The sequence below is a fragment of the Phocoena sinus genome, chromosome 12 (assembly GCF_008692025.1).
Source record: "Phocoena sinus isolate mPhoSin1 chromosome 12, mPhoSin1.pri, whole genome shotgun sequence".
Taxonomy (NCBI): Eukaryota; Metazoa; Chordata; class Mammalia; order Artiodactyla; family Phocoenidae; genus Phocoena; species Phocoena sinus.
In genome coordinates, this window is record NC_045774.1 from 85100099 (window position 1) to 85115218 (window position 15120).

At 41.2% G+C, this 15120-nt stretch overlaps 1 protein-coding gene across 1 annotated transcript in view; it reads right to left on the bottom strand.

Annotated features, from left to right (window-relative positions):
* Positions 1-14608, bottom strand: part of ADGRB3 (adhesion G protein-coupled receptor B3) — an 815189-nt gene extending 800581 nt beyond the window's left edge. Inside the window, exons 1-3 of the mRNA XM_032651211.1 lie at positions 13878-14608; positions 12263-12432; positions 10432-11203 (exon numbers count right to left, since the gene is read on the bottom strand). Coding sequence (XP_032507102.1) covers positions 10432-11188 — 757 coding nt within the window. The 5' untranslated portion in view covers positions 11189-11203; positions 12263-12432; positions 13878-14608. The remainder of the gene's footprint in view (positions 1-10431; positions 11204-12262; positions 12433-13877) is intronic.
* Between the last annotated feature and the right edge of the window lie 512 nt (positions 14609-15120).

Sequence of the window (15120 nt, forward strand, 5' to 3'; positions counted from 1 at the left end):
TTGAAGTTACTTTTCTTTTTGCCTCTCAGGACACCTCCTTGATGTGAAGGGCCACCTCAAGACCAACACAGTTAAGAGTTAAAAATTGCAATTTTCTTAATGAAATTATAAGGGCAAACTTAACTGCCTTGGTTTCTTTTTTTGCAATGAAACGAAAGAAAAAATGCCTTGTGTGAGTCTTGTTGGGTTTTTCACTGTTTCTGTTTTTGTCTTTGCTTTCAGGGGTATAGTGAAATCAACAGGCAAAATGATACTTATATTAGCAACTGAAATTCTGTTTTCATTTTATATTTCCATTATTATAATCATATAAAATTAGAACTAAATAGTAATCTGTCAGGATTTTTTTACGTTTTATATGCGAGCCTTGAAATTACCAACTTACAAAACTTTCTTTGAATACCCAGGCCAGTTTAAATGTTCTGCAGTTACATCAACACTGAAAAATTGTATGGAAGATGTATATGAATTTATACATGTTATGTGATTTTAAAACAAGCTAAGTAATCAACGAACCAACAGGTAAATATAGAAGAACTCTTGGAGGAGGGCCTAAACTCAATGGAGTTACGAAGATGAACACATATCGATCCTGAGTTAGGACCAAGTATAAAAAATACCACATCAACTGAGCTTTAAAAAATGACTGACTGGGCTTCCCTGGTGGCGCAGTGGTTGAGAGTCCGCCTGCCAATGCAGGGGACACGGGTTCGTGCCCCAGTCTGGGAAGATCCCACGTGCCGCTGAGTGGCTGGGCCTGTGAGCCATGGCCACTGAGCCTTTGCATCTGGAGCCTGTGCTCCGCAGCGGGAGAGGCCACAACGGTGAGAGGCCCGCGTACTGCAAAAAAAAAAAAAAAAAAAAAAAAAAATGACTGACTGGTTTTCACTTTCATTAACTCAATTCTTTAAATTATTATGTATTTATTTATTTAATAGGGCTGGCCCATATGCCAATCTCCAAAAGGGCTAATCATTACATAAGACCTTTAGTACATAAAAGGAAGGATCAAAAGATCAAAACTTAAAATGCTGACTTCAGACCAATCCCAAAGTAATTAGAAATCACCTCACCACCAAAATCGTACACCCCTGTACCAGTCAGGATCCTAGTGAGAAACAGACAATGTCCTCAAGTTCAGTAATTTGAAAAGAGCACAAGGCATGGATAGAGGCTGGAGAAACCAAGGAGACAAGAGTACAGTCCTGGGGTGAGAATCAGGGGGCAGGCAGGCCTCAGGAGTGAGAGGAGAGAGGGGTCTCCAGAGAGCCCAGGGGAAGGCCACCCCACAGGAGCCGTGACCTTCAGTACAGGGAGGGGACCCTGACCTCACTGCCCCAAACTACAGCAGTATTTCTCAGTGCACCATGGGATAACTAAAAATGTGACCTGTTATTTCTTTAAAACACAGACTGCCCTAGAGAAATAATGAAATGAAAATCCAAGACAGACCTTGATAAATCATTTTCCTAAATCTGGACAGACTCTGCACTTGAAACACATTTCTCTTTAAATTTAATGAGCTTAGACTGAAAATCAATCGTTTTTTGAGACCTGCATCACATTCGTTTAAATAATATAGGACAAAAAAAAATCTAATGAATGAAAGCTCTGATTTGTACAGACTAGTCTGTATTCAGTAGTCTAGCAAAGTATACTCTGATTATTGTCTTGGCTGGATACCAGGTAATTTTTAAAAAATAATTAGAACTATCTCACCATCCTAAATGACTGTGTCTCTTTTACATTATAGAAATGGCATTAAATATAAACTCCAAGAACACTTATGTTCAGCTGAAATAATATTCCCATGATACATCTGTAGATTGGGATTCCTTTAATTAGGTAAGATTTGGACTAAGCTAATGCCTAAAGCCCCTTATGAATCTGAGAATTTGTGATTCAGAGTCAAGTGTTCCAGAAACAGTGAGAAAACTCACAGCTTTGAAATTCTGTAGTTTTTCATTTGAACCAATTTGTATTAAAATTTTTAAAGAAAGGAAAGCCATGGTCGGTCTTCAGGGTGTAAGCAGCCCATGTTGATAACAGGTGTCTCACACAGTTACTGCCTAAGTAAAACAATTTGTGCCACAGACCTTTGTAAACTGGAAAGCACTTTCTCAACGGCAGGTTTCATTATATTCTTTTAATTTATAAAACGTTTACTAAACCACTTTACGTCTTTATTTTCTTAAGAGCGATATGTAGATGAAGCTTCTCTTTAAAAATAGTTTATTAGAGAACAAATTATCCTTATTTATATATGCAAGCATAGAACTTAATTTTTAAATAAATTTTTAAATTTTATCAAATGTTTAAACATTATTTTAAAATGGAGGAACACCAGTAGAAATGTCATGAAATAAGTACTCTAAACCATTCACCCAAGATGAACTACCCGAGCAAATATTTCTGTGACATTTTGATCACCTTAACATATTTATTGCTAAAAAGTAATTCACCAAGGTAACTTTCTCTGGTTGATTCCACAACTGTTTTAATGCTTTGGATTATGTCTAAATGCGTGTAAATTGCATTCTCAACATTGTAATCTGGTTCCATCAGTGTTCCAATGTCTTATCCATGCACCCATTTGCTCAGTTTTCCCAAACAACCCTGTCTCCAAAGAAACTTATCTAAAACAAATAATTTGAGACTATAATAGCCAAGATTAGGTTAGCAGCTAAATTAGTTCACTTAACATGGCAAAAACCAAAGAGTAACCATTTGGCCTTCGTATTTTACAACATGTTCCAATCATAAGGAATGTGTCATAAGGCAGGGGTCCCCAACGCCCGGGCCGAGGACCGGTGCCGGTCAGAGGCCTATTAGTTACTGGGCCGCACAGCAGGAGGTGAGTGGCAGGCCAGCGAGCGAATCCCATCGCTTGCATTACTGCCTGAACCATACCTTCCCCAGCCCCGACCGTGGAAAGACTGCCTGCCACGAAACCTGTCCCTGGTGCCAACAAGGTTGGGGACCGCTGTCGTAAGGGGTTGGTTGTGAGGAAAATGCGAAAATGCACATCAACAAACATGTCGGATTTCAGAAAAGACACCTATTCTGGGAATTAGTTTTGAGAGAAATAGCTCTCAAATACATTAGTAAATACTAATGTATTTACTATGCATTTGTTACTTAATTGCACTTTCTTTGCAAATTAGAAATATATTACTTATTATTTATTAAATATATTATATCTATAATAAAAATAATAATATAATAAATATATTACTTTTCTATTTATAATATATTATAAATATATTTATAATAATAAATAATATAATAAATAATAATATAATATATTACTTTATTGTTATAAAGGTTAACAATTATTAACCTTTATCAGATATGTAGCTGGTCATTCTCTGCATGTGAGCAAAATTCCTGAATGACAGTTGAAAGATAATTGAACATAGAGCATTTAGCATTTAATTGAACATAGAACAGTTAGCATTTTATGGAGTCTTATAGATGGCATTCTGTAATTCTGCTTTAAGAAAATATCAGAAGCTGCAAATGAGTAGTAACAAAATTTTTGAATCTTCTTTTCAATACCTGAATATGCAAGCCTTTGGGGGACTCTTAGGGCTCATTGGCCTATAACAACTGATCATAATTCAGTGAAAAAAAAAAGCCAAAAAAAGTTCTACTTTTTTCCAAATGATTTAAGATAGACTTAATGTTTCAAGATAATTCCTTTATAAAACAGATCTCAAAACATGAACTTAACTTTGCATAATGCAGCAGAGCAAAATACTTGGAAACTGTTTAATTTACATTTAAATTTTACAGACTTTACAAAGGATCAGCAATGATATCCAAAGGACAGCTTCCTAGCCCTGGGATGTCTCGCAGCACTAGCTTGGTCTATTTGATGTATTAGTCATGCCACCATCAGCACAAAGGTATTGAAATGGTACCTTTTCTTTTCTTTTTTTTTTTTGCGGTACGTGGGCCTCTCACTGTTGTGGCCTCTCCCATTGCGGAGCACAGGCTCCGGACGCGCAGGCTCAGCAGCCATGGCTCACGGGCCCAGCCGCTCCACGGCATGTGGTATCTTCCCGGACCGGGGCACAAACCCGTGTCCCCCGCGTCGGCAGGCGGACTCTCAACCACTGCGCCACCAGGGAAGCCCGGGACCTTTTCTTTATATAATACAAAACAGACATAACTTCAAGATGTTTAATGACCCTTTGTTAAATGCCCTAAATTCCTAAAAGAGTTCAAAAAATTAAATGGCAACCTACTTCATTATATTATCAATCCTCCATCATTTGTAGCTAATAGATAATAAAAAGGAGGTTTCAAAAACTGAATCGAGGGCCTAATATAACTTGAGCATTTGACTAAGTGTCTTTCATGGGCAATCTCATTTAATACAACACGCCACTACAGTATAGATTGCTGAGTCAAGCTCAGTAAGCACAGTCCCTTGTCAAAGATGCTACGAGGTGGCTGAGTCACTCTCAGGGCCCAAGTGCATCTTACACCAAAATACACCTTTCATTTCAATGAAGTGACCACAGTTAGAAAAACTGAACACACCTCTCTGATTTGTATTAGTTAATTGAATTAGTAAGACATTTCCACAGGGCTGACAGGAACTGAAATAATCCAAGCCATTAATTTTATTCGTTTTTTTGTTTTTATTACTACATAATGTCATATCCTGTTCTTCTGTACCCTGAGGAATAAGCATTACTAGCAACCCAAGAAGGGAAGTAGTTGACACAGCAGAACACAGTTCTGAGATGGACATACAGGTTTAAAAATGGCTCTCTCTGTTCAGAATCTTTAAACCCAGCTCACGGTATTTTGAAAAAGTAAGAAAGGCTGATTTTTGAACAAACATTGATTTTCGATCCAAGGGCCAGATGACTTTTACAGGAAATGTTATCAAAGTGACTCTAAAGAAACCTATATTCTATAAAAGTATTCCGTTTAACAATAAAATCACTTCTATTAGGAAATGAAGTATAGGAACGCATGAAGCTAGATTCTAAGTAAAGTAAAATTCCCATCTCAATTTTGAAGAAAACCAATCTACGGCACATTTATCTACAGCCACCACTAAAACTGTAACAGGGAAGAACCAAATCTGACTCCATGTTGGATCTGTTTCTTTTACTTTAACTTTTGCTTTCCTTTGCTGCTTTTGTTCTCTAAAAGGACACCATCTATACATAATGGCCTGCCTCAGGGAACCCTGCCCCTCTGCCTGAATGTTAAACCAAAGTGCCTTTGTTCAGGGAAGCATCCTGACCCTGTCCACCTGTGGATGGCTGCAAGAAAGAAGAAATTAACACCTCCCCTCCTGGAGGCTGGCTGTTCCAGGGGATATTTGCAAGACTTATGGCCTTTTTACTTTACTTCCTCATCTCCTCCCCCTCTCTGTGCTATAAAAGAAACTGGCATCCAAACCCCAATAAGGTGGTTATTTTGAGACTTTAGTCTGCCATCTTCTTGGTCTGTCGACTTTCCGAATAAAGTCATATTCCTTGTCTCAACACCTCGTCTCCGATTTATTGCCCTGTCATGCGGCCAGCAGAGCGAGCCTGGACTCAGTAACAAAACCTGCCTGACACACATGCATACACAAACATTTTCTTGTTACCATTTTAATTTACTGTCTAGGAAAAGAATGTTGCTATATGATGGAGTTTTCATTAATACTATATATCTGAGTCACTTCCTAAACTGTTTGACAAAATTCTACAATGGCAAAAGTAAAAATTAGGGCATCTTACTTGGCCAGGCCTACAATTTTAGTAATATTATACTATTACTATATGTATAGATTACAACATAAGTAAAAGGAGTAGGTAACAGAAGCACTGAACTTGACCTGCAAGTATTCTTCCTCTTTCTCGGAAAGAGTTTGCACACGTTTCTTTTTAAACTGTGGAAGAAAAGATTTGGGAAATGTCATTTCTGGAGAAGTAATGCTAGAGCCAGAAGAAAGAAATGTCGATGGAAATGAAGGCAATTAAACAGATAGAAATTTGGCAAATTTTCTTACCCCTGTTTTTGCAGACAGCTGTGTATAGAAAGTTTTATTTATCATTAATCTAATCTATTAAAATAAACACATAGGTAATTAAGACTATTTCTCAATGACTCCATTCTTCTTGTTCTTTTAAAAATGTTATTAGACAATACCTTGAGATAAGGTATTATATAAATAATACATTAATGGAACTGGAAATGCTATAAATGGTAGCCATCTCAATTTATTGCTATCTTTCCTATTGAGTTGTTTTGTTTTGTTTTGTTCATTTAACATTCGTTTCAACCAATATTTATTGAAGGTCTGTTTAGACTGTGCTAGACCACTGGAAGACCGAGTCTGTACACTTGAAGAACTCGCAAGACTAGTAGGGGAAGATGGAAAAAGAAATGGAAATATGTGCTAGAACAGAAGTACAGTATGTTCAAAGGGCTGTGGGTCCAGGCAAGGGGCAGGGCAAACTGTCACATACAACATACTCAGTGGATCTTTCTACATTCTGATAAAGAGTGTGGGATCACCGCATTGACAAAGGAAGTAAGATCAAAGGAGGGTAAAGAGGAAGGGGAAAGGTGGCTGAAGCAGTACTGAGGACAAAAACAGCAAAGGCAGAAATAAATGAAAACACTTAAAATGAAACACACAAATTGCTCTAGACATGCAAATGCACACGCAAACACAGGCTAGATTTTACACAGGCACATGATGAGACTTCCCTTGGACGGTTGATTATCAAGGATTAGCAGAGGCAGAATGAAAAGACAAATAAGTGTGTGTGTTCAGATTTCCTGGAATCTATACAGGGATCCCAATCTCCCTTCACATAAGTAGCTCCATTGATGTAAGCAGGAAACAAGGGTTCCATTAAGGCTTATTATGTGATTTAGATATGCTGGTGTGGAATTTTTCTCTCCAAACTGTTTAAATTACTTATTTCAAGTGAAGTACTAAGAAATAAGATCATACATCACCGTTTATATTTTAGCTATATAGTCCAGAATCATCTTTGGTAAGAGTCCTATAAAACATATTAAAGACCTCATGAATCAATGTCAGTCTTGCCCCATACTCATATCTGAAAACCAGGTAAATAGCAACGTTATTGGAGTTTTCTTTTAAAAATGGTTATATACACTGTACGTAGACAGCTTTTTTTAAAACAACTGCCTGAAATAAGACAACATTATTTTTAAAAGGCTTCACTTTGTTGATTTACTTGGTTTTCAAAACTTCACGTAAAAATTGGGAAATGACAACAAAGTTTCTATAATCACATGGCACCCTCAAATATGTCAAATACAATCTTAAATAGGAAGATACTGAAATACACTAAAATCTCACACTTTAATGAAGCATCATTCAGTAATTTACTTTTATAATGTATTCAAGGTAAAATTTGTCATTGTTGGTGTTGTCACTTCAAACAGTGACAGTCTTATTATTTTCTGGCTATGAAATTCTTAAGTACATGAATGTATTATTAACAAATATCTTAGTAGAAATCCTATCAATATCCCATTGCTGGGAGCCCATAGTTTCCTCAAATACTAACTAAATATGATAATTCCAGTGGACACATATTCCAAAATATTCAGTATTTAGTATACCTTTGCCATCACTAACAGCATCACATAAAAAAATTCTGAAGCTGCATTTACTGAGTGTAAAGACCAATCTGTCAAATTTGTGCCACCTCTATGATATAATAAGCATCAAAATATTTCTACTCTAGGCTTCTGAGTCAGTACTTATTACAGTGAATAAAATGGGAGTCAAAAACCATGGAGAATAATTTTGTATATATTCCCCTGATGATTTACAGGATGGTTTATTTTTCATAGAAGATAGAAATCATAAAGTACTATAAAATATAAGTGGAATTTTTAAAACCCCATTTTAGAAGTTGGGATTATATGTTAACCAAATAAAGTGAAGACATTTTGGAATAAAATTAGATATGAGTAGCACAACTATGTGTAATTATTACATATAGCCCTCAAGCCCTGTGAATATCATTACGTGGTAGTGTACTTGAAATAGTATTAAATAATTCTTTCATAAGATTGTACATATCATTTATATCAACTATTTAAGATTTAATGTACTTTGCATAAATTTGACTAAGTTATGCATCTGCAGATTTTCACAGTCCTTTCCTACAATGCAGCTTAGCCTAAAAGGTCTTCTTTGAATGAGGTAAAGAGTGCTATACATATATTTTATAAGTCTTACTTATAAATGCATCAGCTACAATTATGTCATCAGGAATTACTTATCGTTACCTTTCTGACTCAGAACACCTAAACAATTCAAGAGCACAAATTTAGAATACAGAGACTATAGGCTGTGCAATTTTACTGATACAGCATATATTCTTCCCCATTACATAAATTTTCCTTGTCAGTTCTGTTAACCTGCTAACAATTTTAATACAATCTTTGAATGGTCTGTGGAGGTATTTCGTTCTCATTTCGCCAGCTAATTAGCCAAAAGAAATGTACGTTCTCCCCCATGATTTAAACATCTAATGTCTAATATCACTCTTATTCTTCGTCGTATACTAAAACGAATGGCCATCTAGTCCAAATTCTATAAATTCCAGCATTGTCCTAACCCACATCTCATGATCACGACCAGAAAAATCTCTGAAAATCATGCTTAGCGTGCACACGACTTTGTTTTTTGTCACTTGTCACCATTCACAAAAAAGGGTTGTACACCTGGATTCTCTTTCCACTGTCAACTGCAGTCAATTTGATGATAAAATGTTAACTACTGAAGATACAGATTTTCTCAAGTTTACTTGAACAGCAATAAAACAAACGAGCAAAAACTAGTTTCTGGTGTTAATTGTCTTATTAGCCAGCTTGTAACATCACGCTTTCCTGGCGTACTGTAGCTTCTCATTCTAGGGGACATTAATTGGTTTTAAATGGTGTTAAATACCATCCCTGCAGTTGCAAGGGCTTCTCTGGGATTTATACTGGAGAAAGGAACTCCTGTAATTTAAAACCACTTTGCTTTCTTCAGTCACAGCTGTTAGGGAGACACTGACCTGTAGAAATCTTAAAGGTTTTTCACCCCTTTCCCAGTGCCATTAGTCTGCATTTATTTTCTAAGGCTTCTTTGCCCCTTGTGCCATGGCTCTTCCGTAACTCCCATCCCCCAAAATGCTTTCAGAAGAAAAATCACCGCTTTTCGCTGGTTAAGCCCTTTTCTCTCTCTTTCCCCACCCCCCGCCCCTTACAAAACCTTGGCTACCCTTAAAGAAAATTCTCCAACAACGTGTCAATTTTATATTGGCCACAAAGACAACTTCTGTTGGGAGAGGGGAGGAAAGAGGGACTGGAGCTTGGCTGTGCCTTTCCACAGACAGGGATCTTTGTGGCGATCGGAAAACACTTCCTGCATAAAAATTCAACACACTCTCTGGGTGCAGGGCTGGGGAGCAGAAGCGACTATGTACCAGCAGTGCCCTCAAACGAATGGAAACGCATGCCCTAACCCTCCAAACCGGAAAGTCATTTTCTCTCAAAATGTGTCAGCTTTTTTGCCTTATTAAACATAATCTACTGTCTCAGATCCCGGGGCAGCTCCCCCTCCTCCAGCGTCTGGGTGAAAGCTGTAAATCACTCCTGTACTTTCTCTACTTCCTCTGCGTCTCTCCTTCCTGTTGCACTGTTTTTGCATCTAGCTTGGCTCTGAGGAGCTCCCGTTCCTCGTGGGTACCCGCGAATGGGATACCAGGTCTTGCAGGACCCGCCTGTGTTAATTCCGCCCCCTCCCCCTGCCACGTGACTTCACTGCCCGGAGACCCGAGTCTGCACCCCCAGTGGGCTTCCCTGGACGAAAGACCCAGCACGTGGGCTCCTTCCCAGGCCTGGGGAGGAGGGGCACCCTCGCCCTCCTGTGTCGCCAAGTCATTTGGTCCACACAGACTTGCCACTGAGTTTGTGTCACCTTTCGGTCAGGAAGCCCCAAGTTCCAACCTGGAAAGGGGTCACGGATGGGAGGGTGGGCCGGAGGCGAAGGGAGAAGTCTACAGATCCATTCACAGGTGTGTGTGTGTGTGTGTGTGTGTGTGTGTCCGTCTCCCAGAGGGGCTGCAGCCTAATAAAGCGCCCCCCACCCATCCCTCCTCACCGACCTCCAGCACAAACTGGCTCCACGCTTTAGCATCTCATTTCCCCTGAACATGCCACTCACACCGGGCGTCAGGTTGCTGAGCGCTATCCCATCCTCCCCGCCCCATCTCTCAAATCTTGAAACGTAAAACTAGCTTTAGGAAGATCACAAGTCAAATCAATCCAAAGGTGACAGAGGAAAGGGGCAAGGGTTGGGCCAGTGTGCGACACAGCACGTTTTAACTCCATCCCCCAGCACCACTCCCCGCCCAGCTCCCCCTCTCGGCAGGCGCTTACCTTCTTTGGGCGGTCGCTTGGCCTCCCTGGTAAGATTGCAGACCTGGGTGGTCTGCAGCTCTTGGGTCAGGCAGCCCTCAGTCTGCTCATTTAGGGGTAACACCACGTTATTTAACAAAACCAGCGACTGGTCGTCGATTCCCCACTCTCCCAAGTGCTGAGGGCAGGTGCATTTTGTATACATGATCCCACAGGTCTCTGTTCTCCCATTTTCTGATTTCAAGCAGCTCTCCAACCAAGTGCATAATACGTGGCAACCAAACTGGCTTGGGCTCACCTTGTTCAACACCAAAAACTCAAAAAAAGATTTCTGATCTTCTTCCCCTTTTTTCTGTAATCCTGGGAAATCGGTTGGAAAGACCCGACGTATTTGAATAAAATTTTTATCATACTGTAGAAAAACGAAAGCATTCTTGGATTCGCAGAGTTGCATTATAGAATGATTCTTTCTTAAAAGATCCTTGATTTTTTCATGGGAAAAATGATCAAACTGATAAGCCAAGAGGGAAAAGTTAGAGCAGCTAAGGTCCTTTTTGGAAAATTTCAGGTAAATGCTATATTTGGTTGGATCTGGATTTTCCAGCGTCCAAGTGCAGTTTGTAAAGTTTTTGGGAAACATTTCACTTACAGAATACGATCCATAAATGACTCCTTTCACCAAAGTTGAACACCAGAAGTCTTGGGCAGCATTAAATCCAAACATAACCAGGAGATAGGTGGAAAATATATAAATCAGCAGGTTACGAACAGCCTTCATCCTATGTCATTTGGCCTGTAAAGATGGCAATGAAAGAAAAATGCAAGTAGGAGTCTACGCGCATCGAAAAAAAGAAACTCCTTTCAATATCACAGCCAGCTGTTTTCAAGATTTCAGTAAAAATCCCTTTTTAAAAGAAGGGCAGGTAATTTTTATTTTATAACGCACGAAAATTATGTTGCTGTGTGAACAGCGCCCTCACGTGGTCATTCACAGTGGCCAAATTCCCTACATTCAATTTAAGAATAATATTCAATAGATTATTAATAGGAATGCTCTTAATTTATCTACCAAGATTTCCTTCAAGTGCGTGGTGATTCTATTGAAAGAAGAGGAAATTTTTGTTTTTTTTAATGTAACAGCCTAAATGTTAATTTTTGAGATATTTTTAAGCAACCTATACAAACCTTTTCTCCCCCCTCAGCCCTCTGCCTGCAGTAAACAACACCACACAAAATCTAATCTGATAATCGGAGAACAGCTATCGGCATATTATTTTTTTTTCTTTTAAATGTGAAAAGCAATTATGATCCATGATAGCCTCAATTTTAAAAGCACAAATGATAATTTGTTGCAGCTGAAACATCATCACCCAAATCATCTTCGCAGGGGCCACTGGGTGAACTGATGGGAAATTCCTGTGCAAAAATACAGGTATTCTTGTGGATTAACAGAATTTGTAAACCATCATCCAAGAAAGGGCAGATACATAGGGAAGACCTGCTTTTGGACATTATCATTGAGAAGGCAGTCATTTCAATGTGACATGCCCTTTTGGGATATATAAAGTAGACCACTATATCTGTATCCAAAGGCGATGTCCGTGAAAAATCCCAGGACCACAGTAACTGAGTTGGTTTCAGCTTTATTTTTTTTTAATAGGGCTATTTTATCTAGAGTTATCTACTGGTATTTAAGATTTACACATGGTACATAAAAGATATTAGCTTTGTCTTTCCTAGCCAATTTCAATTATTGAATTGTTCCCTCTCCGACAACAGCTTCAAAGCTCCTTTTTTCCTCTATTTTTTTAACCTGGCCTTGCATAATACAGTAATCCTTGGTTATATTTACCTCTGTAAGTTGTCATCCAAAAGTAACTTGAATATTTTTCAGCTGTAACCTTTAAGAAGTTATTTCTTAGAATAAATGGCACTGCTTTTTTTTTTTTTTTGCTTAGCCTTTGGGCTAAGTGATGCCAAGTTAATTTTAAAAGTCTTTAGGCTGCAGTCTCTTCCACTGTTCTGTAAACAGAGACAGACACACAGACATATAGATAATTAAGAGTTTTCATGTCTTTGCCTGGGTCCTCTCTGAACCAAAGGATAGAAACCCTCTTCCTTCCCGTTGCATAACACACACCAACGCATGCACACAAAATCCAGTGACTTAAGTCCCTGAAGACAGATCTGCATTCCCCAGTTCATAATACAAATTCTAAGTTTTGATATAAGCAAAAACAATCCCAACTCTAAAATCTCCATATAGCAGCAGTTTAAAATAACATCAGAATTGCGGGGACTATCAAAACAGTATTTTCCTAATTCAAACATACAGTTCAATGAATAATGTATTTTCTTCTTGAGAAAATGAAGCCAATGAGCATGTAAAGGTTAAAAAATAGGGAAAGTTATAGGAAATTCTGGAAGGAATTTTCCATTTTTTTTTTCTTTTTTTCTCTCTCTCTCTTTTTTTTTTTTTTTTTCTGTAGCACTTTGCAGGCAATGCAGGTCTGCGCAGTGTTCTTCAGGATAGAGTGTAGGCGTTGAGAGCCAATGTGACAATAAGTGTCTAAATTAGGAATTCCATCCATGAAAGGGGGCTTCATTTTATAATCGCCAACTCAAAAAGGGGTCTATTTCTTTTCCTAATGAAATCCGGTACTTTTGCTTCCATCTATTTGACGGTGCAAGTCTGCATTGCTGTGCTCATCAAGGATTAGAAAGAGTGAGGAAATGGCTCTGATTTCGCTTTCAAGCCGGCTCAAGAAAGCTCCCTCAACGTAATGCTCTTTATTTTAATCATTCAGCCTTGGTGTACGGAGTCTCCTTTAATTCTAACTAATCACAAATGAATCACTGAACTGTCGCTGCCACCACCCCCAGCCCTCGCCAGCCCCCGCCTGCAGGGCCACTTCAAACAACTGTATTTCTCCCTTTAAGAAAGAAAGACGAGGGTGCGGGTGTCGAAGGGCCCGGCCCCCGAGGTTTCAAGGATGTGGCATTTATTTATTTATTTGCTTGTTTCCTGCTGAGAGGCAAAGCGGCGTTTAGTTTAGCTCTCCTCAAAACTGATTCTCTGGATGACACTTTTCAGTCGAACATAGACGGCGCCATCACTCCACTGAATTTTTTTTCCCCAATGAAAGACCCACGGCCTCCCCTTATCTTAACTTCCTTTTAACCTGAAATTTCCCCCCATCAAATTACCCCAATCACACACAACTGTCAGGTTTTGTAGGTCTCCCTGCCGATTCCTTCCGACCCAGCACATCTCTGGAAAACCAGACTTCCCCAACTTTTCAACTGCGGCGTTTAAGTAAATGCAGGCAGTCGGGTTTGCTCGCAGCCTCTCCATCTGCCAGCAACAGCCTGGCCTTTGCAGGTCTTCCCGCCGCAAACACCCGGCGGAAAGCTCCTCGGTGGCGCCCCCGGCAGAGGGAAGGTGACCCCCGGACCCCCGTCCTTACCTTCCACTCCGAAAGCTCAGGGAGGCTCTTGCTCTAAGACACCAGCACAGGCACGCGTCCCAGCAACAGTGACGGAGAGACTCCCCTTCGGTCCCAAGCACCGTTGCCCATTTTCCCCGGCTGAGCTTCAAAAATCAGGATTGATTTTTTTCTAACGCACTCATAAGAGAAGCAAAAGATGTGGGGCGGGGGGTAAGAATCAAAGAGTGGAGGGGTGGGAGAAAAAAGCCCCCAGGACCCCGGAGCCTAAGCCGTAGCCAAGTGAATCCAACCTCCAACCCAGGCGGGGGCGGGGTGAGCCCCCCGAAGACAGACACTAAGGAATCACAAAAAAAAAAAAAAAAAAATGCAAGTGGCTTAAGAGCTAGGATTTGCTTTTCCAAATCTACCCCCCAGTAAACCGGTCAGCCAAGAAGCCGAGAAAGCGCTGAGACGAGAAGCGGCGGCGGCTGCTAAGGCAGATTTGTTGGGGGCGGTGGGTTTATTACGGGAGTGTTCGTGGTCGCCTCGGAAGGCTGGAGCTCATGCTTTCTCCTCTTTCCGCTCTCCTCCCGCCTCCTCCTCCCCCCTCCCCCCCCCACCGCAGGTACTGATGGACTGACGGCGACTAAGGAGAGGGGAAAAAAATCCGCGACTGGTGATGTCGGAAAGCTGTTTGAACGCCGGGCGAGGAGGAGGCGCGGGAGGGAGTGAGATAGTAAAGCTCTGTCTCGGGTGTGCGCGCGGCGCGCGGCGCTCGCTCTACCCGGGCGCGCGAGGGAGGGGGCGCGCGGTCCCGAGGCGCGCGCCGGGCCCCGCGTGCTTGTGGCGCGCGCATGCAGCGCGGTGCGCCCGGCAGCCGCCTGGGGCCCGCGAGCGCAGCGCGGCTGCGGCGCCTCGCTGAGCTCCGCCTGGGCCCTGGCGGGGCGCGGAGGGAGCGGCGCGGGAGGGCGGGGGGAGGGGCTCCAGTCCGGGCCGCGGTGCGCCTGCACGTCACGGCTGCTCCGAGCCCAGCACGTCCCGGGAGCGGTGCTTTCTGCGCCTGGGAGGTCTGTGTCTCCGGTTCCCAGCGCCGCGGCCGGCGGCGACCGGCCGTCAGAGAAACTCCCGGGGAGGCGAGGCCAGGGGGGTTGCGGAGGACGGGAAGGCGACTCCCGGGGCTGGGGAGTAAATGCCGCACTTGATCGTCTTTCTCTTTCTTTCAGCGCCGACCTGTCGCAGCTCTCATTTCCGCACCGGGATTCGGAGGGATGGATTGCCCGCC